This window comes from Osmia lignaria, chromosome 3 (genome assembly GCF_051020975.1).
Source record: "Osmia lignaria lignaria isolate PbOS001 chromosome 3, iyOsmLign1, whole genome shotgun sequence".
NCBI lineage: Eukaryota > Metazoa > Arthropoda > Insecta > Hymenoptera > Megachilidae > Osmia > Osmia lignaria.
Window position 1 is genome coordinate 11,751,397 of NC_135034.1, and position 25,129 is coordinate 11,776,525.

Consider the following 25,129-nt stretch of genomic DNA (forward strand, 5'->3'; position numbering starts at 1 on the left):
CGTAATCGTCGTTTAATTATAAGTAAGCTACTTAAATATAATTATATTATCCTCGTATTTTTTTTTTTTCTCGTGGAATTATTTTGCGACCACGGTTTGTTAATTAAACGCGCGGCCTCGTACAAAAACAGTTCAATTCCCGTTCGATATTATATAACATTATACATAAAAAAATGTCTGAGTTGTATGTACTTTTTCTTTTCTTCTTTCTTTTCGATGCGTGAAAGACACTTTTGTATTTTATTTATTTATTTTTTTTTTTTCGCATTTTCCTCGCATTGTAAAATTTTTCATAAAGTCATCTAATAAAAGTTGAACTAATACACGGGACAGCACAGCGTTTCGTTCGTTTTTTTCATTTTCTCTTTTCCATTTCATTGAATATATTGGTTCGAACGATCGAAAGGAAACCCAGACACACAAGAAGATTTACGCTTTTTTGCCTGTGCCTCTTTTCTCGCCCTCTTTTAAATCCAAGGTTCGTCTCGCTCTTATGAAAAGAAAAAGAAGAAACAAAGACGGTCGAAGCGGCTGCGACTTTTCAAATGCGTCGCTATCGCTTCCTAACCGGATTCGGTGAACGCCACCCTAACTCGGATTGCATCCGCGTATACGCAATACAAATATCTATATAATAATGTACAAATCATCGTAAATATATCATTTGCTGTCGATCCGCAATCGCACAGATGAGTCTTCGCTCGTCGGGACGTTGTCAATGGTAAAAAAGAAATAAAAAGAGAACAGAAGAACCAGTCAACCCGAAGATGCGCGGGCCCGCCTATCATTGTGAACAAGTGTACTTATTATTTTTAATGAATCATTGCGTCAAGTGTAAAAACAGTGTCGCCTCGAGGTTGACGCGAACGAAGCAGGTGATATTATGATGTACAAGAGACAATTAAAAAGATAGTTACTAATCTCCCTCTCTGACGTGACTATTAATCTATCACGTTTAACTTGGTGACTCGAAAATGACGTGCATGTAATTTGAATTATTAAACAGAGGGCTCTCGTCTAATGCAACTAAACAGCAACGCGACTAAACGAAGATCATGATGTGGTATACGGTACACGTTACTTGGAACGCTAGGTACGTAACTCATTTTACACAGTAAGAGCCAATGGTAATAAGAAGCGACCACAAAATGAGGCCTGAATCAATGTCCAGAGCTCTTTTGTTCATCATCAATTATAAACGATAATCTCGCTCCTTTCTAAACCGCACTGTGTGTACATCTTATTTTGTTACCGATATACACCGAGGCGCGTTTATTCCTTTCCTTTTCTTTCATCCTTTTGGCCACTGTTCTCGTCGAAGATCTCGTACCACCTGCGCGCATCAGGCTATTGCATTTGATATATTGCAAACCTACGATATTCTAATGACTTATGAGATAGCCCCGTTCTGTTTATTTTTTTACTTTTTTTTTTTTTTTTCTTCGTTTATCCAGGGAGGGAGGGCGAAGGGCCCATGGGTCGGATAAAGATTGTTCGATTCCGGGTGTGCTTCGGGTGTGTCAATGAGAAACGACGTAACATGTTACGAACCGTATATAAACGAAGTATTTAACATTATGAGCCTATTAATATATCTATACGTATAAGTAGAGAGCTCTAATCTTAAAAACGCTTGTCGCATCTACGCCACTTGCTTTCTTTATTTCACGTACACATACATTCGATCGCCTCCTTCTTGCCTCTCATGTACTCTATTCGCATGCACACTCTCATCCGTTCTATGCACTTACTCTTTTCCTTTCAATACGTTCATTCATACACGCCTCTCATGCTTTACTCACCCTCTCCGTCTCACCCTTATCCCCCCCTCCGTTTCTTACCAGATCACACACCCACAATTTTCCACAAGTTTGAAATCTTCTTTCCCTTTGAACGACTTATTTACTTTTCCTTTCCTCTCGAGACAGCTTATTTCCCTTCTTTTTCCTTTTCTTTGTTCTCGTCAACCTCCTTATCCTTCTCTAACTCTTTCTCCTCCTTGTCCGCTTTCTCTTTGTCGCCCTCTTTCTCCTCCTTCGACTCTTTCGTCTCCTTCGCCTCCTCTTTACCTTCCTTCTCTTCCTGTTTCTCAGGTTTTGGTAAATGCGTGTTCATGTCAAGAGTCGTACAGATCTGATCCCAATCGGGGAAGCATCGCTCCTTCATGCGCGAACAGTGCCCAACAAGATTCGGACAGTTCTCCGCCATGTAGTCCCGTAGGCTGTACGGCGTGTCTTTGTCGATGTAGAGGATCTGGGCGAGGTGCGCGAACGCCACGACGTCCAACTAATTCAAAAAATAAATATATTAGAAACATGTTCGTTTGGTAAGGGCTTATGAGGCATCTGATAGTTCCTCTTATAGATAGAAGGAATCGCTGCACGTGGATGTACAATTGGATGCAATGTTGGCTTTCTTTAGCTAAAAATAAGCGTGCCTTTGGTTTTGAGATAACCTAAGGAGAGGCTAGATGGAATCTAATACCAGAATCCCATATTTTCACACATAAATACAATTGTGATAGGTACAAAAAGCATACCGTGGTTGGTTCATCTCCAAAGAAGAAGGGTTTATCAGCAAGCATATCGGAAAGAACCTTGAGATCAGCGCATCCAAATTGGGATACCTCTTCAGGGGTGTGCATTCCCATGCCCTGAGCCTTCACCTTCTTTGCGCCCTGCAAGAAATCTCAGTTAGATATGGCTACAAATGATCCACATGCTACCGATGAAGTAAATAATTGTAGAAAAACGAAATTCGAAAGCAAGATTTACCTTACGTCCGTATGTAAGCTTGAAGAGAAAGTTTAGAATACCATTGGGGATACGGCTGCCGAGAACGTGCTGAAGGTTCACCTTGTATCCCTTAAGGACCTGATCGAAATTCTTGGTGCGCCAACACGTGACTACCCAAACCAGATGATTCTCGATCATCGATATCATCGCATGGGAAACGCTTCGTTGTTCGGACGTAAGGCCAGCGTCTAGGTCTTTATTGAATTTTTGGCTCAATTCGCGGAGAATGATAATGCTGTCCGCGATCTCCTCGCCATTTAGCTCGACGAACGGCAGCGCGCCCTTCTTGGAACGGAATTTCAGCTTGTGATCCACGTTCTGTAACAAAACAAACACCGTTTATGTAGTTAAATGACATTATTTGAACAAATATTCAGGATGATAAAGGCAAGACTACAACATTCTTGGTATAATCTTCTTAAAATCATTCTGTAATGCTCAAACGCGCTTGTATGCTTCGATTTCGAAGCCTATGCTATACACACTGGTCTGGGAGAAAAGAAAAAGGTGGAAAAAGTAGAAAAACACCGACAGGGCTTCGATGGCGTAGTAGTGGAGGCGCCCGCTTCCTACGCAGTTGGCTCGAGTTCGACTCCCCCCCACAACGTAATTTACATAGAAGAAAAACAATTCTCCCTTCCTTTATTACAGTTTCTCTGACTAATCATTCTGACGCTAATTGAGATAAAATTTCGAACCAGGAGACACGATCATGACCCCAAAAAATCTATCTACTTACTATTTTTTAGTGTCCAGTTCCGTCTAGTGTATTTTCTAATTTCAAATAAATTATTGAATATTCTAAAGCTTTTATCAGATGATGATTATATTAATTATTTTAACGCTTTTATTAAATAATTAGATTTATGATATTTGCTGGGGTTAAACTTGGACTCCAAAGTCAGTGCTTTTTCACTAGACGAACGGACACTAGATTGATATTGTACTTTGTTTCCTGGAAAACCCAGAAATTACAGTATTTAAGCAATCCTACCGATCAAACACTTAGGACCAATCAGATAGCTGCGCTTGTCGTACTCCGCCAATCAGAGGGCTTGTTACTTAACCCCTAGTTAAATGGACCAAGTGTACATACCTGACGAAGCCAGTTGCATCGCGCAGGGGCCAGTCTGCTTTTGGGCTTCGAAAAAGCAGGGGTTTTTTTCGCGATTCGTTTTACAAATTTTTGTTTTAGAACCGCGTCGCCAGGAAATTAATTGGCGACGCTTGTTCGTAGAGACAGGTATATAAGAAATGACCGTAAATCTAGTGTTAAACAGCATTTAACCCGGGTGCATCGAGTGCAACAAATGCACCTGCACGCTCTATTTATACGCGCCAGTGCCACACACCGAGCAGCACATCATAAGTCAAATAAGATATCCGGTGTCCTTTACAGCTGCATCAAATTACAAAGCAATATTGATAAGGCGATATACGCGTGCGAAGATTTCACGCGTATCTCAGGTCAATACGCAGCAATATAATTTCATGGAAGTTGAATAAATTGTCTGAAATCAAGGTACCACGAAAATGATACGAGATAACAGGAAAATAAAATATTGTAACCTCTCGGATGTGTGTTAGTTCCGTAATAAGGGGGCTAATGGAGCACCGGAAGTAGTACGCTTTCTTCAAGATCGGTTTACAACAGCGAAGTTAAACACTGTCAATGAGAATATTACCGTGATTTCTCCAAAGCATATTAAACAAGCAACTTTCTAGCCATCTGTTAACACATTTCGTTCCGAATTACCGGCTGAGTTGTAAAGAAAATTGAGCATGGATTTCTCCCTTATTTTCAAGAGCTATGCGTCATAACTTTGCAACATTATTAATTTTGATCTTTTCTATAATTATGCAAAGTTTAAGTCAAATACTTGTTCGCTTACTTATGGCAGTATTCAGTCCAATCAGCCCTACCTTAATGGTATACAATTATCATTTCTATAAGGATTACAAAAAGAAAATCAATGTAGGAACTAAAACAGTATACATATAGTAAAAGCTGGATAAGTGTAAGAAAAGATTGGCTGGATAAGTGCAAGGTGTATATCCCCTCCATGTGGGGGGATCACCCTAGGCTGACCGAGACGCTCGACGAGGAAGCCATGTAATATGATCCCAACCGTAAATCGGTGTGGTTAATACTAATTCAATGATACAATTTTTTTATTTTTGATCTTTTCCTAATAAAACTATTCCTAACGCATTTGTGAGATTTTTCTGATTAAAATGGTACCAAACACTATTTATTTATTTATTCAGAATATGCTGCAGAACTAGGTGCTTTATAATATTAGGAAAAACACGCGATTTCCATCAAACCGGACAGTTTCTTCCTATTGAAAATTAAAGTAATTTACAAGCTAACAATAATAATAGAATAAAGAACAACATAGAATCGACTCCTCAGCTGAATATAAACGATGTGTACGGACGCAGAATGGATATTCTCTCTCGCGCATATCCAGCTTTTACTGTACCGAGAAACATTTTTCGTGTCAATCACGATCGACAAGTGGAACGGCGTCGAGTTCGGTTAGTCGCCTATAGAAATCACCTGAATTATCCTAACAATAATGCACGAAGAGAGCGTAGCACCGAGTCCGGTCCCACGAAAAGGGGAACAATGTCGCGATATACGTGGGAATACCTCTTCGGAAAGAGCTCATCATCGCTGGTAATAATCAGCGGTGTCGAATGCAGTTGCGGCATAATCAGAAATAAACGAAAGTAAAGTCGAATAGGAGGATCGGAAAAGCGAGGAGGTGGTCCGAGAACGGGTATATGCATCTCTGTGTTAGCGGTAATAGCGATGATGGAAACGACCACGTCGACGATGATGGAGGTGCATCTCGGCTGTTTTGCAATGCGAGCGGCCCCCCTGATAGTGGTAAGTAACGAACGGCTGGTACACAGAAGGTGGGGAGTTGTGGGAGAGGGACGAAGAAGTACAGAGGATGTATACCAATGCGAATTCCATGGAGAAGAAAGAGTCTAACCTAAGTAGGAGCGAACGAAGAAAAAACGATACTCGTATGGAAGGGCAGAAGTCGGAGAGATAAAGAGATACAGATAAGTCGTTCACTGGAATATTATTGACAACGGTGTTTAAATAGTGCGCCGGTCGAGAACGAAAGGGGTTGCGAAAAGAAGGAAAAAACGCGAGAGGCATCAAGCGTGGATGGAACGGAGAAGCCGTACTATATCTAAGGGTGCAACGACTTGACCAAAGCGTGAAAATCCGATATGGCAGAGAATTAAATATCCCGTGGCGTAAAATCGATGAAGCGGTCGGTATTTACTGATTAATTCGCCGCGTCGTGACGCTTAAGCAGATGTCGTCGCGGTCGCTCGCAACCCGCGCTGACGATCGTTAAAACCGTCCGTCCACGCGCATTCAAAAGCGCATAATAACCGGGAGAAAGAGAGCGAACCGGAATATCGCGGAGAAGCGTGTATCAATTCGAAAAGATGAAAAGTCGAGCAGAGACGGAGGGGTATAGGTGGAGAACAAATTACCGCGGGGCAGCTGGCCCCTCTCCTTCCGCTGAGTCGTTCTGCGCATGCGCGTACGAGTACGAGTACAGGGGCGAGCAACGTTAACTTTCCCTAGGGAGAAAAGCCGATATAGGGATATTCATCCCAATTCGCTTTGAAATAACTAATAACAGTAATAAATACGTCTTTTCCTCTAAGGGTAGCCAGTATCGAATAGCAAGGGTTAAAAAATAGATACAACAGGGTAGAATGAATACAACACGAGACAAGTGAGGTTAATCATAACGCAATACGATGAAACAGTGATAGCAGAGGATCTAGCAAGCCAGTATAAAGAAACTTCGAAAAAGCCGAAAGAAACAAGTAAGCTGGCCAGAATACGAGGGAGAAAAAGGGATCACCGAGAGGAGCTAGAAAAACCTGAGAACACCAAACGAAGCAGGGAATAACGAGGGGAGAGCATGAAACCCAGAGAGAGAGAGAGAGAGAGAGAGAGAGAGAGAGAGAGAGAGAGAAACCATTGGGGGGGCAGACAGACAGACAGACAGAGAGAAAGGAGAACAGATTGAAAGAGAAAGAGAAGGCGAATGAAAAAGAGAAGCCAGAGAGGGAATCCGGGAGTGGTAAAACAGCAAACGGGCGAGGGGGGGAAACGCGTGGGGTTAAAACGAGAGAGAGAGAGAGAAAGATTGAACATTGAAAAACGAGAAAGAAATAGCAAGAACAAGACAAAGTCGAGTGTTGGAGGCAGAGAAGGAGAAGGATAAACGGAGGGTGGATGGGTGAATGGGTGGGTGGAAGGGAGAAGAAACAAGCTGGAGGACGATGAACTCTGGCGGTAGGCAGCTTCCGTCGCCTGGCAACGTATTCCTCCTCCTCCTCCTCCTCCTCTCCCTGAGGCTTCACGCCGTTATGTCGTGGGGTATCGTACGTAGGCAGTGCTCGTCATGGAGGTAGTAGTCGTGTCATCGTCTTCGTCGGTGACGATCATGGTAGTCGTTGCTGTATTTTCACGTAGTCGTGGCCTCTCTCGCAGCTTGCGCTGCGTATTGATCGTACACGGGATGCGCTACTCTGCTACTGCTGCTGCTGGCTCACTGTTCCATCGCCGGCCTCAACTGCGGCCGAGAGCTTTGGCCACAGCCCTAAGCGCGGAGGACCAATCTCTCCTAGCACTTGCCGTTTCCTTTTTCGCAGTCCGAGTAACAAATATGTTTGGACAGGATATTGGAAAGAGGCTGCACTGAGGGATCGTTAACCCTTCGCAACTTAAACGCTTATCTTAATAGTAGGAGGTGGGAGGATATTCTATTGTCATTTACTTTCTCCGCGTGGTTGGTCATCAACAGTCGAACACCTTACGGTACACGGCGATCGATCCGCTTGCCAGGTATGGTTAGGCCGTTCAATCGTACAATACCCAAGAGATATCTCTCTGGAATAGTAGATATCAGAGCAGCAATCTCGAGAACAATTTTATCCCCGACTTATCGCTCGTTTCACCTGATCTCCCAATGATTTTCTCACTCTATCCAACCCTTTATTTTGATAGCCTCAAAACTTTCAGCGTAACCCACGTATCCCTATAGAGCACTCGGCATTGTATTCGATGCGTGATCGCAAAACAAGGAGTAACAGAAAGGGGGCATAAATATGTCGGTGTGGAGCAATATTTCTATTGTTCGATTTCTATTGATCGAGGAAAGCGTGTTCGCGAACGCCTCGGCGTACGCGTTGCGTTGCCCACGGGCAACGCCGTTTCCCGCCGGTATCAATGGCGGACGCGTTGGTGGCCCGATGAAAATACCGTCGAGAGGTGAATGGTTGCACGTGAAAATAGTTTCACTACAAGGCTAGCACACGCGTGGTCATAAAGGAATGCTGGCGCGAACCGATCAGCCGAAAACGAAAGCAAACGCAGCTGTGACTGCCAAGTCCAACGAACTTAGAGCTTGCCAGAGGACCTCTATCGGATTAGCGATGGGAGTAACCGTTCGAAATGATCAAATCAACTTTGATATTCAATTACCTATAAAGCGATAGATGATTTCATTCATTAGCAAACATTTACTTAAAATAAATTAACAGTACTTGGGTTAAAGCTGTTAAAATCGATGGAAATTAACAAACAGGCTGCCAATGGGGGAGAAATTTCCACACAGTTTGCTGGTAAATTGGTTGAACCGGGTACCCTGGCAGGAAATCGGTGTATTAACCGACAACAACAACAACGAGCAAAGACTAAGATCGTCGTTTTAACGCGAAAGGCTCGTTCCCCTCGTTAACCATCCGTTGGTTCGCCAGAAGGAGCGGGCAGAAAGAGGAAACGCGAAATTACGCAGCGTATCTGACAATAGGCCATCCGAGAATGCCCGTTTTTCTTTACTATTTCGCGAACAATGAACAATTTGTTGCGCAAAATAGCCGTGGCCTTGATTTCATGCGTCCCGATTCTGACGGTGAAATACATAGAAAAATATCTTTATGGAATAGAAAATTTCGTCAAACTATACAGTCATCGTTGAAGTTTAAATTGCCGAGTACAGGGTGAAGAGAAATTTTCTAATCCCATCAAGTTAATCAGCGGGTGAACACCGTTGAGAGAGAGATAATAAGGGCCACTCGTTTTACAGCTTCTGAACATCTCGACGGGGTGGCCATTAGGAATATTTATGGGGTACACGATTCCGTGTCGCGTCCAGAAAACGCATCTCTCTCTTTCCTTCTGCCGTGGACGTAATCGAGCGATGGGGTCATTTGTTAACGGTTAGATAGGCGGAGGCAGCCTAGTGTACGAGTTATGACGAGAAATGGGGGACCACTTTCATCGTCCTCTCCATTACAAGGTGTGCGACCGGTTGTCAGCATCGCAGGCGTTTCGAAAGGTCGAGGCTACAGGATAATACTCGACAATTCTCTTATTACACTTAATACTTTGAACGATTGAAAACCAGCTCCGACACCTCCGAGGTTAAATAAACCAGTGGGAATGATCGAATGAAATTTTGTTGAGTTTCAAAGGTAGAAATTTCTAACTCGTTATTATACTTAATCTCTCCCAGCACCCGTTAATTCCTTCGTTTCGTATAACAGGATTAAGTAGGATAACGCGGAATGTTTCCTCGTTTTGAAATTCCTCGCTGTTCCCCGTGGAATGCATTCGGAATCCATTACCGAACGGAAGACCGTGAATCTCGAAACTGCACTTACATACCAATTATCCCTTCTATCGGGAACGAAGAAAATCCTACGCAAGACGCGGGGACGTGGGACGCCGGTCCACTCTGCATCACTTACGACGAATCTGAAAAGTCTATCAGCATAAATTAACTTCGAAGAAGATTGCATTCGTCCGACCATATTCTTCCCCCCTCCTCTCCTCTACTCGAAATTCCGACCCACAATCATACAATTAAATTTTAACCACAGTAGCAGAGGAGGTATGTACTCTGCCGACCGATTTACGGCCAGCCTGCGGCGAAAGGATTAAGGGAGGTTAGATAAGACGTTGTTGTCGCGTGCAGTGGCCACTTGAATTCAGTGTTTTCTGATTGGAGCCTCGAAGAGCGTCACGTACGCGCGATAAAAATCCTGTCGATCGCGAGAGTCTAGAACTCGGTTGAGGTCGGTGGCCGGCCTACCTCAACAACGGAACGTATCGACACTCGATGCCGGCGCACATGTCGGCCAGCAGTTCAACACGTGTCTTGGCCAGATAGCGTTCACCTTGCACGTTTCCGCGTCGACGACACAAACCAACCCCTCCTTTCATTTCCGTGTTCCGTCGGAAAAATCGAACCGATATACCGTTCGTCCCACGATTTTTCACAACCGCCTGAATATTACAAACAAGAAGATAACGATCCATTCATCGGATGAGATCATCGGTGGCGGTATTATCATGGAAACATTCCCTAATTTACATGTAATTGTACGCTCGTGCCAGAGAGTAACCTCCTCCGGCCAATCGGATAAGCATCCTTTTTTTCTCCCATCTTTAATAGAATTATCTGAAAGCCGACAGTTTTCTGACTATGTCCGATAGATCAGTCAGTCATCGAACAATGAACTTCCTTCATGCCGCGTGAGACGTCTTATGAAACGGCGAGATAATTCTCCGTTGATATACGGACAATGGAAGAGTCGAAGGAAGCTAGTTCGAAGGCTGCCGCGATATCGACTTCGCCTCCGAGATGCGATTACGGCATCGTGTATCCTTGATAACCGCTGTCGAAGAAGAATACGAGAGAATACGGACGCAATTCATCTTGAACATGGTAATTAGATACTAGAGGAATTTAGGAAAAATAGTTAAGAAGTACTATGTACACTTGTAATCGAATCAGGCTTCTCCGGCAAAAACGACGACGGGCCCCCTTACCATCCTTCCCCTTAGGCAACCGGGGATGCACTGGCGTTGCACCGAAACCGGCCCCTGTATATAGGCCCCCGGCGGACCGCCGCCATTCGCGCTAACGCGCGAAAATTTGAATCAACGTTTACTTCGTTTCTCGTACTTTTCAATTATATACTTAATTTTATAATGTATAATAATTAAAAATCATATTATTTTCATATTAATATCGTGTAAATTATTCTGAAATATACACGAGCTGATTTATTTAATGAAATAAATATATAAATAAATATCGTTTTACTGTGGAGTAGTGAAACATGGTTAAGCACACTTCGCGTCGACCTAAAACATTTCCACCGGTGGTACGAGGATCGATACGACTAGCAGCCTCCAAGAAAAAGAGAACATCGTACGACGTTCCGTAGCCGAGCACGCAAACCTACATTGCTGCGAGAGAGTTCATTCTTCAAACGGTGCAATGAACCCACACGACAAAACGAATTTCTCGCGCTCGAGGAATGTCAGCCCGAGCCCCGTGAAGTCTTTCAAGCGTTCCACCGCGATAAGATAAGCAGTAATGAGGTTCAATTGGAAGATTAATTAATTAAGGACCCGCGGCAAAGGGGATAAATTGGGTACATTGCGGTGGTATGCCGGCGCGATGCATGTGTACCAGCAAACTGGCCTACTCGGTCTAACTCGGAAAATGAGAATGAGAAAACTGAATATTTCTGTCTAACAGAGCAATCACAATTTTAATTCATTCGTTTGAAAGAGGATCAATGTTCCATGCATGGAAACGTTTCAAGTGTCATTAAAGTTCTTAGCAATCCGTATTATCATAAGCCTTGCTATTTTCATTCGTACGCTAAGAAAATAGAAAACTATTATGGATAACGGTAAAAAAGAAAAACATAAACCCATTCCCTCGTGTTATTTTCTTCACGTATCTGATTCGTGACGAGAAACAACATAGTTTTTTCATTTACGCAATCGACCGAGTAAACAGATAAAAGAAAGATCGAACATCCTTCGAGCGGATGCTGAAAATCTTTCGAATTCCGTGCACGTGGTTCCGGGTTAGGGGCCGAGTCAAAGGTTAAACGACCCTGCATTCTTCACGAAGAAAAAGTGACTGAAATTATTCCACAACGTTCTGGAGCAAGACGATTGGTCGTTCCCTAATCAACCTTCTTGGACAAAATGACCTATTCTCGTTTTTTTCCCTTCCCTTCTGCCTCTGATGGAGAATGATCGGCTTCGCTTTGTTCCTGTTACGAGTGATACGTACAATCGCGACTCCAGAGGTCTTGGTGCTATTTTAAGAAATCGTTGCCCCCGCATTCGTTCTTACCGACTTTATTTCTGCTCCGATACGAACCACCGAGATACGCCCGGACGCGTTCGCCAGGGGGATTGCTCCGATCTGCGTCATGGATCGCCTATCATCTTGGCGACATTCGTAATTAATGGAATTTCATTAATTTAATATTTATGATAATATTAATATCGCGATTATTATTAAAATTATCAGAAAAAATCGCGGGAAAAAAATGTTGACCTCTCTTGGATTTGAACTCACGCCCGTCATAATAGTATAACCATCCACTTTACCCCCTCTGCAAAAACCATCCCTATTACTTTTCCACTTACGATTCCTCTTAACCGGGTATGAGTGACTGAACGAATGAATGACATAGCATATAACTAGTTTCTAATGCCCCATATGGCAAAATGTAACTAAAAATGGATATTAAAAAAAAAATAACAGGTTCGAATATCACATTAATAATTTAATGTATTAATGAATCAACTTGGTAAACATTATCCCATGCACCCGACGTCCCTGATATAACCATGGAAAATAATTTCACGATAAGAAGATTAGTACGGGCAAACACGATATTCAAGAAACCGGCATTGCATCATTCAAAATTAAAACCGACCATTTTTAGCTCCCTTATCTCATTTACCGTCTTAAACGGAACATTCTTATAGGGAACTCCATACATCCATTAAAGCAGGAAAAGTTTCAAGCTAGAAGAACGGAAATCCTCTTTCAACGGGAAAGACATATCTTCCAGTACGTTCTATCACGTTCACTGAGGAGTAAGTGCTTTTAAGCCTGATATCCAAGGCATTTCTCTAGTTTAGAACAGCATTCGCGAGACGGTAAGATTCTAAATGCTCGCTGCTCTTAATAATTCATACGCGTCGATACGCGGAAAATCAAATAACTAAAAGCTCTTCGCTTTTGCTCATGTACTCGGTGGGTATCATTTACATGAACAAATGAAAATAATATTCAGAAGACATCGGAAATAAGGATTACAGGCAACTAGTGAAAAAGAACTCATCGAGGAGAAAAATTACTCAGTGGGGATAAATTATAGAAGAACACATTCAAGAAACCCTATATATCTGAAAACAGAAAAGTTACTAGCGGTAATATCTAATTTCTAAAAATTCACTAAAGTTCTAACTCCCGGCTATATTTAATTCCTAAAAATTCACTAGAGTTCTAACTAGCGGTAATATCTAATTACTAAAAATTCACTAGAGTTCTACTACACAAAAACACAATAAGACATCAAAAGAAAAAATCACGTCGAACAAAAGAAATTTTTTTTTTTAAAAAGTCACTAAAAAATATAAAATTACACTAAAAGCATTCTAAATCATCCTGCTACTAACCTTGCAGAAAAGAACTATGTACATAAGTGTAAGAACGCATGCTTTCGCGAATTAATAAGCGAGGTCGAGCGAGGTTCAAGAATGATACGAGTAACGATCGATATTTATCGATCGTTTTTTAAACATAAAAATAGGTTGTATACTTGAAACGATCGACCGGTGTGTGCTACCGTTTCTTCAACTGCGTTCCACGTATCCAAGTTTTCCGTTCGGAAATATACTTAATATGTTACCAATTATAATGACGGCATGGTGCACCACCAGGTGCGACATTTTTTTTTTCTGGATTTAAATACCGAATGAGTCAGCTCTGTTTCTCAGGTGCGACGATGTTTTCACTCCGAAATCGCGTTACGAACCAATGAAACAGCTTCTAATTTATTGATGATAAAAAATATCGAATGACTTCGGTTTTTAAATGTATCTTAATTATTGTACAATATAAATCTCGAGCGAGTGTAATTTGTTTTTAACATTCGAAGCTCTAATGAGCCTCGCGATGCTCGATAACCCAAATAGTTTTTCAGAAGTATTCTTATCATCTGTGATTTATTCCAACTTGCTCTAAATATAAAATATTCAACTCCGTTTTATCATCCTCCGAATTTATGGGATCTATTTTTAAACCGTGAATTTAAGAAATCAAATCACACCGTTTCCCTGGAATTTTATCGTTATCTCTTTGGGAAACGACAATCGAGGCTTCATTGGTCTCGATTCCAGGATATACCATTCCGGTGAATCACTCGGCATGAATAATTACCGTCTGTTTTCTGATCGTTTCAGTCGATAAGAAATCTCGTGTAACGACCAGTTTAATTGCATTACGTTACGTTTCGCTAATTTGTAACTGCCTCATTAGGATAACATGTTTGATAATCAATCAATATTTTCGGATCAATGCTTCGTTTATACTTGATGAAATCATCAAATGATCTACTACATTCCATTAAACGATAAGAAAATAAAAGAATTGAGCATACTTTACGTGCACGGTGTATAATTATGAAAAATCTTAAAATATTCATTATTACCATAGGCACCGGTCTAAAACTTGATACACTATGAGTCAAAGGGTTAATGAAACATACTTCAAAAGCAAAAGGATTAATTTTCAACGAGACACTCGGTATGTCATTGACGAGAGTACGGTTTGCGAACGCGTTAATGACTGCACGTGCCTGCACGTGGTCTTACGTGAATTCGAGGCAGAAGGTGCAATCGACAGGTAAATCTGTATTCACCTAACGAGCAGCTCGATTGAACGGATCGGCCACGATCGACGAATCGAATGGAATTGAACGGAGAATGCTTTATATAGCAATGAAAGGAAGGAACGTTTGTATCGTGTATTGCGTCTTCGAATGGACACAGTCCTCGAACGGAAACCGCGTCGCGTCGTCTATAAATGCGATATTGACGACCAACGATGGAAAACAACTTTCCATGTGTTAAACGTGATACCGTTCCCATACGCGATCTGTTACGCCGATTGAATCTTTATATGTATCAAAATCAATTCCGCACGTGACTGTATGCACGCATCCGTATCCATCGATCATCGATCATTAATCAAATCATAAATTGTATTTTTTAATTCTCTATATGGATAAGGACGGTATAGTATAATAATATTAAAAAAAATTTAATACTATCTTTTTTGAATAAATAAAAATTATGAAAATTAAGTGAAAAAGAGAATTGCATTTGATGCATAGAATAGATGGGTTAATGATAATTTGTACCGGTGAAAGTACTGTAATGAAGATAAAGGAGTTGGAATTCAGTTATAACGCTTATTAAAGCATACCTGAACGAAGAACAAAGAGGAATGACTTAAGACGTAGAACGGCAAAGTGGTGTTCGAGGCACGTCGCATTCTGCACAAGGCAATCGTCTTGCACGCATAGGCATGGGAAAAATGCATTCGCCTAATGCATGTAAATTCATCAATCCAAGAATACTTGAAGCGCCACAACTGAATTTATATCTGTTTAAAATGCATCCCAGCTTCGCTGAAATTTTCATCTACGCATTGTATTAATGATTACTGTATTAATGAACGAAATGAAATTCGCGAAAGCATCCGAGGAATTTCAATGGTATTTCTCACGACACATTTACGATAGTCTCGGTTTTTTTCATTAAGATACGTATATGTTTATATCCCGGGTTCTCGTCCTTTCCCTCAGGCATTCCAAAGGAGAATGACAATGCAGGGGAAGGGACAATATACACTAGTGGAATTCTGGAGACTTTTAAATTTTTACTAAATTTCGCATTTATTCATATTATTTAATATTCTAATCATTGTTTTCTAATTTAAAATTTTAAATTAATATTTCGTTAGATATCCTTTCATCCTGTGATTGGCTATTTCACATTGCGACGTTTCGTGTTGCCAAGCGCAAAAACAAAAATAACTATACAGTTTAGATTTTTTTAAATTAATTTACAAATCATGTGAAAATATTATAGATTACAATAAAAATATTATAGTTTTTATATTTTTATATTTATTCAAAGTGTCCAGAATTAATTCCACCAGTAGGAGTCCCACCCTATCATTTAGCGTTTACGTGCGAAAATTTGAATTCATAGTTCTCAATCATATACTAAATTTTGTCATTTTATGTTACAATTTTTTCTAAATTACTTTTAATATTAATATTTTAAAAATTCCTGTTTCCTCTATACTAAGCTTCTATTTTCCCTAGGAAAGAAGCGTGACTTGATCGCGAGCGTACATTTCTATCAGCATAATTGTCGTGAATTGAAGAAAAAGTCAATTACTTATTGAAGCTTGCTAGCCTCAATAGAGGGAATCGAGTTACGCGTTGAAACAGCCGGAAAGCATATATTGAATACCACCCACGGCGAATAAAAGCGGTCTGAATATTTTTCAGCTCAGAGATAATCGCTTTTCGTTTCATTTTTCAAAAATGCTCAAACTACCCAAGTGAATGGTAACGATATAACAATATAACTGAGGGGTATTATAAAATTAGTCCCAGCAAGGGGTAACCATTTAGAAATTCCAACGGTACAAAATGTTTCCTCCAAGGTGTACAACCGTTAAGATTAGTAACACGTGTGTACAGGGGGTTTTCAGTGCCGAGTGACTTCCATGAAACTGTTTTAAAAGGCCTGAGATGGCAAAGGAGGGGAACGGTTTACCCACATCTTCTCTACCTGCGCGTTTCCGGTGATTTAAAGAGCCCGACCTGCCTCAAGCGTGAAGCGTGGCCGCACACGTTTTCCCCTCTACCTGGTCGTGTTAACCGATCGGAACGGTAGGCCAACCGTGCTACCCGGGACGAAAGTCTTATTAACGCAATTTCGTACGCTCCAGACCTGGTGTAATTGACGAATTAACACGCTTTTCCCAGCTGGCTAATACCAGCAAACGCGAGTCTAATACGATCCAACGGGAATCAAAGGACCAATTTACCAGCTGAATTTACAGTAATTTCGAGGCAAGTTTGGTCGCGATTCGATCGGTGCAACGAAGGTCGGTCCCATGATTTGCAGAGTATCAAAATAGATTCAACGATTCGAACGGCCGATACCAATCATTCAATCTAAGCACTTAACCGAACTGCAACGATAGCTTAATCAGAATCACTTGAACACAGACGGACGATAAACACGGCAAAAGGTGTCCAAACGGCGATCTCTCTCAATACCATCAAAGCATTTAGTCTTTTTTCCTTTACAAAGTATACTCGAGAGAGAGAGAGTTAGATCCCATGACTCATGGTTCGTTCCATGGCTCGTTAAATCTTGACCCAACCCATGCCATAACTGTGAGCTTTAGATTATTTCCTCTGCAGTGTCTTCTGAGAAAGAATTTCGACACCATCATTTTCCATCCTATGGTCGCTAAGCGATACCTCTCCAGGTTACAATACATTTTAGGGCTGTGTTTCCGAATGGCCCCACCAAAATTGAGAACTCAGGTTCGGTATTAACCTAAATTGACTACAAGAAACCGATTAAAGTTGGTTTCAGAGCTGGATGTCTTACCGTTTTCGAGATACCATGGTAAGGTTAGGTTTGAGTAGGTTAGATTCTGTGTATACGCAGGATCGAATAGCGCATGCGCAGTATCAAATAGCGCATGCGCAGTCCCAAAATTGTACAAAAATTTCTTACCACGATATCTTAAAAACGGTAAGACATCCAGCTCTGAAACCAATTTTAATCGGTTCCTGGTAGTCAACTCAGGTTATATACCGAACCTGAGTTTTCAATTTTGGTGGGAACATTCGGAAACTTATTCCAATAAATTTTAGAATAAAGACTTAATCCCCGTTTCAGAAAAGTGGTTCAAATTTAAAAAAGAGATATTAAAACAATAACGACGCACGAGGCGCGTCACCGGCTTAAAGCTTCATTACTTTATTATAAAGAAAAGAAAAGAAAGTTTCCCTGATAATCCTATTTTTTCTTTGAAAACGTAAAGAATCCGCAAGGTTGCCGACGCGCGATCCGCGACCTCGATCGGATTCACCAACGAGATCTGCTTTCTCTCATTACGCCGCGCTCCGTCACGAAAGTATAATTCTACTTATATGCTCGATGGAGCACCGTAGAACAGAAGAACCACGGTGCGAGTTGTCTGTTCATTGGAAAAGCGCAAATGCGATTCATCTTCATCCCCTTCCCCATCTCCCCCGTCGTCATTCAACGGGCGAGTTTGAAACGTAATTATAATGTATCGCTTTCATAGCCGACCTCTCGTGCCCGGTATGTATCGCGGATACCGTTCGCGAGTAAATCGGACCGGAAACGAGTTTAGCGCGCTGGAGAAACGTCGGAAACAATCGATTGTACCGGGCACAAATGGTACAGCCCGACGAACTTCATGGGGGCATGCGCGCCACGTATGGTGCACGCCGTTGTTACCCGCTATTCGCGCATTGACGATACTCATTGTTCGACTTGTGTTAGTGAAAAAGTATCACGTCGACAAAGTTTCGATGTTCGATGCTTTTCAAGCGACACCGGTTCAAATGTTTGTAATTATGTTTCCAGTTTCACCGAACACTGTATACGAGTTTTTAACTAGCCCTATTTATCACACTGCTATGTTACTATTACAAATAGTGAAAAAGAAAATAGTGTAACTTCTAGTTAAAAATATAAAATTTAGCATATACAGTGAGAGGCAAAAGTGAGTAGACATTGAGTCGAGGATTTTTGAGAAGCTATAAAAATTAATTCACTAAAATATGTGTTTTCATCGTTTTAAGAAATTGCAATTTGTTGAAATCGTGAAAAAAAAAATCGAGTCTATAATGAACATTTAAAATATGTATTTCGTAGATTCAGATAAGTTATGTGTATGCTGAAAATTTCATCGAGATCGGACAAAAGTTATAGTTAATTAAAATTTCCGAAAATCGCGACTTTTCATCTAATTTAAATTTTCCCGCGCAAATGAGGGCGGTGGTCCGCCGGAGGCCTATATATAGGGGCTTCCTTTCTTACATTGTCATTCCCTCCAGGGATGCCTTGTCGGATGACACGCGTTTCCGTGAATCATAACTATTTTCTAAATGAAAGACCCTAATATGAGTCATGGCGATAGTAAGGCTATGCAAAAGTCAGTTGACTTTAGATTCCCAAATCTTAAGACACAGCCTTACTCATCGTCGCAGGATTCACGGAGACGTCATTCGGCACCTTTTCCCTTTAACGTTTTTTTTCGTTTTAGGGCTAAAACCCCGAATCTCAGATTTTTTAAAAATCATTCTGTGCCCTAAATGTGTAAAGGAATAAACGTTCTTTCCGCTCAAACGTGTTCTTCCTTGGCCTATGAGAAAGGGTGAAACTATAATTCTATCGTAAGAAGTAGAAGAAAAGTAACGAGTGTGTTCGGGATCGGAAACGTTTCACGTACGATCGCTTGTGAACGTTCGAAAAAAAAAAAAAAAAAGAAAATGAGGTGAAAAAGAGAGAAGCAGCCGATAAATTAGCACAGTTTCACGCGTTCCCGTGTCCCGCTAACTTTCGCACCGAAAAGCGCGCGTCTTGGCAAGAAAGCGTGAGAAGTTATATATGAAACAGAGAATTCTTGTTTCAGATTTTTTCCTAACCCACATTTACGTGTTAGCGACTCGTCGCGCGACCGTGTCTACACCTTCGAAAGTGCTCTCTTCCTTCTTCTTTTGTTTCGCAATGGCATGCTAATCCGGTATCCTTTCAAGGACTGCCATTATCGACATGAATATTCATGTAATGTACACACGCCGTTAAACGATATACGTATTTCAATCTATCGACACACCATATGCGCCTTGTACAGTGAAAACTCGATAAATGTAACTATTGCCGGTCCGCTACGCAACAGTTACGGAATGGGAGAATCGTTCTTCGAATTTGATTGTAAGGTCTGCCGACGTCGAACGTAGAAATGTAGCTAAATTCGAAAGAGGAACTGAAACTGGAATTTATTGTCTTTGTTTAAATGTCCCGTGTCAGTATGACCATACTAATGCACAGAATATAGTTTTTTATTTTATACTTTTTGTTACTAAAAATTTCATTATCATATGGGGGAAATCTTTCTGGGCGGACTTGCTCGCGCATGCGCTGTCCCGGTACGGGGCAATTGTAATGTAGACGCACTTAAAAATTAAAAATAAAATAATAATCTTGTAATATAAAATAAAATAGAAATTAAATACAAGCAATTGGCAACTATAGAAATAACAATGTAATAATATTCCGCTTTACCAAAGTTAAAAAATGAATGCGAAATTCACCGTCTAGTGGGACGAGTGACTGAAGTCACCATCAGTGTACGATATCAATCATAGTGTCCATTCGTCTAGTGTATTTTGTAATTACAAATAAATTATTGAATATTCTAAAGCTTTTATCAGATAATCATGTTAATTATTTTAACGCTTTTATTAAATAATTAGATTTATATTTGCTGCGGTTAAACTTGGGCTCCAAAGTCAGTGCTTTTTCACTAGACGAACGGACACTATGACTGATGTGCATTTATCGAATAGGAGGTAGCTAATTCTCAAACGGGACGCTTCCACTGTTTCGTAAATGATCAGAAACTGAAACACTTATGAAATAGAAGGTTTCGTTAGCTACCCCTATTCGATAAATTTAGGGATAAAAATGTATTTATGAAATAGACTCATGAAAACATTTATCGAGTTTTCACTGCACTATCCATACGATCTAACCAATGACGCACCATATACGTCTTGTACTATCCATACGGCCTAACCAACGATGCAACATATGCGTCCTATATCAATAAATACACTTAATGACATATTATATTTTTGTCTCCCTTCATCTAACAGAGTAATTAAGAAACTAGTTTGTAATACCTGCCACACCCTATATAATCTTTCTACAAACAAGTAACAATGCATCATAACCGAAGATTGCATCTTGGATTTCTACACTGTAATTATCGAGCCCCCGACAAAACCATAATTACTTATATTTCCAATGAACGCAACGCTTACCGATACTTGAGTACTAAATATAAATAAAAATACGAATCTGAAAGGGTCAAAAAGAATTTCTTGGAAATTTCGGCATGCATGCCGAGGGCGAAATTGGTCAAGTTGGCCAATTGATTCGGGCCACTCCGCGCGTTATTTATACCTATCTTGGTAATGATTAGTTCAATAGGAACTTCCTCTGTATTACCTGTGACCTCTTTTGTTCCAGCTCTGTCGTTTTACCATTCGAACGAGCGCTCATTACGAAAGGGTTAGCGCGATTCTTTCTATGGAAATACAATCAGCGTATAATTGTTCGAGGCTCGCACGAACCACGGCGTACAAAGAGAGGTCTTTTTCAATCGTTCCATCTTACAAATTGCAGCCCTCGTTGTACTCGCGAGTATAGTATTGTAATATTACTAGAAACAAATTTTGTCCCTAGGGCGTGTACAAGAAATAACCAATTACATACCGTTCGGGTAATCGAGAACGGTGAACCGGAAGTGGAGGCGTCGGTAACGCTCTCGACAATCGCAACGGACGAATTACATAAAGTGCAATCGCTCATCGGCCCTCTAAAAATAGCCCGAAAACGAGCGGGGACTCGTTCGAATTCGTCCGGACCGTGTCTAAAATGGTCCGCGTTGAAAAGGCACGTTCTTTACTTTTTCTTCGACAGATCGTTATCGACGGTCGGAAACGCCATCAACCTAACCGTTATCGCGAAAGAACAAGCAGTAAGAATAAGAAAACACTATCGACTCGTTTCGAGATCTGCTTTTCGAACCCTCGGCAAACATTATCCCAATGACTCCGCGTTTCGGGGAAAAGCGGTTATGTTCAACAGATGTCGTGGATGACCCCACGTTCGGGGCGGCCAGATGAAAAAGAACGCCAATGGCGACGCGTCTAACCTCGACGGAGCTTCCAAAAGCGTTTCGAAAGTGGCGACCACCATGGGATAAAATTCCATGCGTTCCGAGCCACGTTTGCGTGAACTGAGAAAAAAAATTCCTTCAGTTTCAAACTCGAAAGATTTATCGCACGTTCTTTTAATAAAATTAATATTTGTTTGTCCTTTATATCAACAGACATCGATCCATTGTTCTAAAATAAATTTCATCAAACACTGAAAAGAAAAAACAACGCCATGCACGCGCTTTTTCATACCGCGCCCCGACTCTGATTATTTATCGCGTATTCCACACGTACGCGACCCGCGACGAATATCGCCCCTTTGCAGCCAACAGAGATATAAATAAATTGATGGAAAAACGCGCGTAAACAGGCGCATATATCTCTTTAAAAAAAGGAGTAAAAGAAGAATTCCTCTCTTTTTTACTTTCTTAAGAACCTTTCTAATATTTGATTTTACACTAATTGAGAATAAGTTTAAGATTTCACCGGGAGGATTTGAATTTGCGCGCCGGAGGATCTAAGGCTACGATCGCTCCCATTGGCCATAAGGATATTGTCGATATTTATCGATAGCAGCATAGTATCGATATCGAGGAAATTGTTTATTATAACAGAACACATAAACCCTATCAGAATTTTATCAAATGTATTTTGAAGCGTGTATTTCATATATAAGGTTTATGATAAAACATAACTTATCAACCTGCATTGCACCGATTTGCCGAGTAAAAAAAATCGTTCTCTGGTTGGCGAGCGTTTGTTCGGTCATGATATCGATCGATCCATTGTGTTCATCGAGACAAACACACATGGTTCAGCGGAACGCCAACTCCTTTGGTTGACGCGCGAGTCCCGCTCTGCGTGTACGTATGCGTGAGCGTAGCTCGAAGGGGCTACCCGCGTCCTTCCATCCCCCTTGAAAACAGAACGCGCAGGATCGAGGGGCTCCGGTGTGTACAGGGGCATTTTCCTCTCTGTTCAACTTGGAAGCCCTCCAATAGCCTCTCCTTCCTTGCCCCCCACGCAACCACTAAAACCCGTTTTAAAAGTCCGTAGGAATGCATGCCGGCGGGCCTTTCACCTCTTTCGCGAGAAAATGTATTTTCATGCTTTTCGATCGCGTGTACCCCGTCATCCCGCTGCATTTACTCTAGCACCGGATATAATGATTTTTATGATACGGAGAAATCGTTTCGTACAGTATAATTATTGGTACAGTTACGATTTTAGAGGTTAGGCAAAAAATGACGGAGCTACGATGGAGGAACTAGGACTGTTCGATTCGAAAGCACGTACTATATTAGGTATAATGTTTCATCGGATTATACGTTCCGTGTATAATGGGAATGAGATACTTGTATGTTTAGCTATTACGTGCGCGATTACATGCTTAAGCTTTACCCTCATCAAAAGAGTCCTGGATACGTTATCACCGCTTGTCTAAATGCCCGGATGTAAACACTACGGTTTCTATAAATATTTGCGTCTGAAATTCAAAGTAGGCTACCGAATCGATGTATTCAACCGAGGAAGAACGATATACTTGGTTTTAATAGAATATGAACTTATAAATGTAAGAAAAATATAAAAGCGTCGTATGCGCGAATTCAAAGCAATGATTCGAGAAAAACATGCAAATGTCTGCTTCGAGTTTTTATGAAAAGAGATCGATATCGTACAGAGGGGTTATATCAAATTTTTACAGAAATCATTTATCATTAAAATGTTTGTAAAATGAATTAGCGATTAAAATATAATTCAGAATGCATAGAATTAAACAAAAAGTAATTGGTAAACGTTTAAATGCACGTTTAAATATTGCTCTGGACGCACGGAGGTTGACAAGAGTCGCCATTTTGAAATAATCGGTAAAGGATCCACCTCTTCTATAGCTTTTTTTTTTAACATAATACGTTCGTTTACTACGCAGAATTTCATCTATACAATTCTTAGCGTAATTAATGAACCGAAGGTTTACTTTGAAATGCAGCAAAAGAGTAGAACTAAAAGGACGCGTTGTCAGTTTTACCCGGAAGAAACACGACGCGTAGGGTACAACTTTGGGAGCATTGTACTCCATCGATCTCTCGTCTCTCCCTGTTGCGAGAAACTCGAAATTCGAACGCATCGATACCGAGCGAATAACAAATGAAAATCTTACCTCGTATCTGATGCCGGTCAGTCGCAACCATGTTTCCACCTTGAGACAATACGGCGAGATGGAGGGCAGGAGCGGCGTTCGAGAGAACTGATAGAGATAAACAACGTCCTTCTCGTAGTTGGTCTTATGCACGCTGATAGCCTTGGTCGGTGCCGATGATGCCGTAGCAGCCGCGGCGTCGGTAGCCTCCTCCTTTTTCCCACTTTCTTCTTTCTTAGCCGCATCTTTCTCTTCTTGCTTATTGTCCGGCGGCGTTTCGTCCTTCAGCGCCTCCTTCATCTCCTTTACATCCTTAATCTCCTTGCTCTCTGGTCCGGTATTCTCTGTCTCCGTAGCCATCGTCATCTTGATTTATTTTCTTTCACAAGTTATTCAGCGTCTACGGTTCTCAGTCAAAACTAATAAACGTTTCGTACGATCGAGCGTAGAACAAACGTCGATGGACAACTTCTCGTGCGACACTGAGAGATTATCCTCGAAGAGAGCGCGCACAACACAAACGTACGCCGGGGTACTCCTCAATCCCTCTGCTCGCCGGCCGGTTCCTTCTAGCCGCTATCCCGTTCTGTCTGTGGCTCGCTGTCCCCCCAGTCGAGAGCGACGCTGCGCATGCGTAAGCGCCACACCCCACTGTTGTCGCCATATTTAATTGGTCCGCCACCCCTGCCCGGACCGCGTGTTGCTCTTTCTTTCTTCCTCGCTTTAAAACCTTTCTTTATCGCTCCAATTCCCTTCGAATTCTCTTCTTTCCTCCCGCGAACCCCCATAAGCTGACTCTTCCACTTCGCCGTGGTTAGTCTCGCTTGGCAACACTGCCGCCACCGCCACCTCAAGAGGACCGGACAAACTCGCAACTATGTATTTAGGTACCCCAGGACAAACTACGAAACGCCCTGATAGTAAACATGAATTTTTCAATTTAATCGATTTCAATCGTTATTTGTAGCAAGTATGTTTCATAATCGTTAATGTTAGTTTTTATGCGTATGTGCCTAACTTTTTCTTAATATCTTTATTCATAGTTCTTGGCGTGATGTGATGTACTTTTGGGTATGCTTGAATTTGTATTAATTAAAATTGTCCTGTCTTTCGAAATAGTTTATAAAAAGGGCTCTATAGCATTCTAGTTTCGCTCCTGAACCAACCCGGCCAACCGCTCTTTTCACTTGCACGGAACTGGCAACGTTGCAGCAGACCGGCGTAACAACGAACCCCT

General features: G+C 41.3%; 1 protein-coding gene across 1 annotated transcript; it reads right to left on the minus strand.

The window, feature by feature from the left end:
• Window positions 1–231: 231 nt before the first annotated feature.
• On the minus strand, window positions 232–24,438 carry fax (failed axon connections). The gene is made up of 4 exons (XM_034332723.2): window positions 23,914–24,438; window positions 2,775–3,113; window positions 2,540–2,677; window positions 232–2,286 (listed from the first exon to the last, which is right to left on the minus strand). The coding sequence occupies exons 1-4, from the start codon at window positions 24,256–24,258 to the stop codon at window positions 1,930–1,932; spliced, it is 1,179 nt and encodes a 392-aa protein (XP_034188614.1). The 5' UTR covers window positions 24,259–24,438; the 3' UTR covers window positions 232–1,929.
• Between the last annotated feature and the right edge of the window lie 691 nt (window positions 24,439–25,129).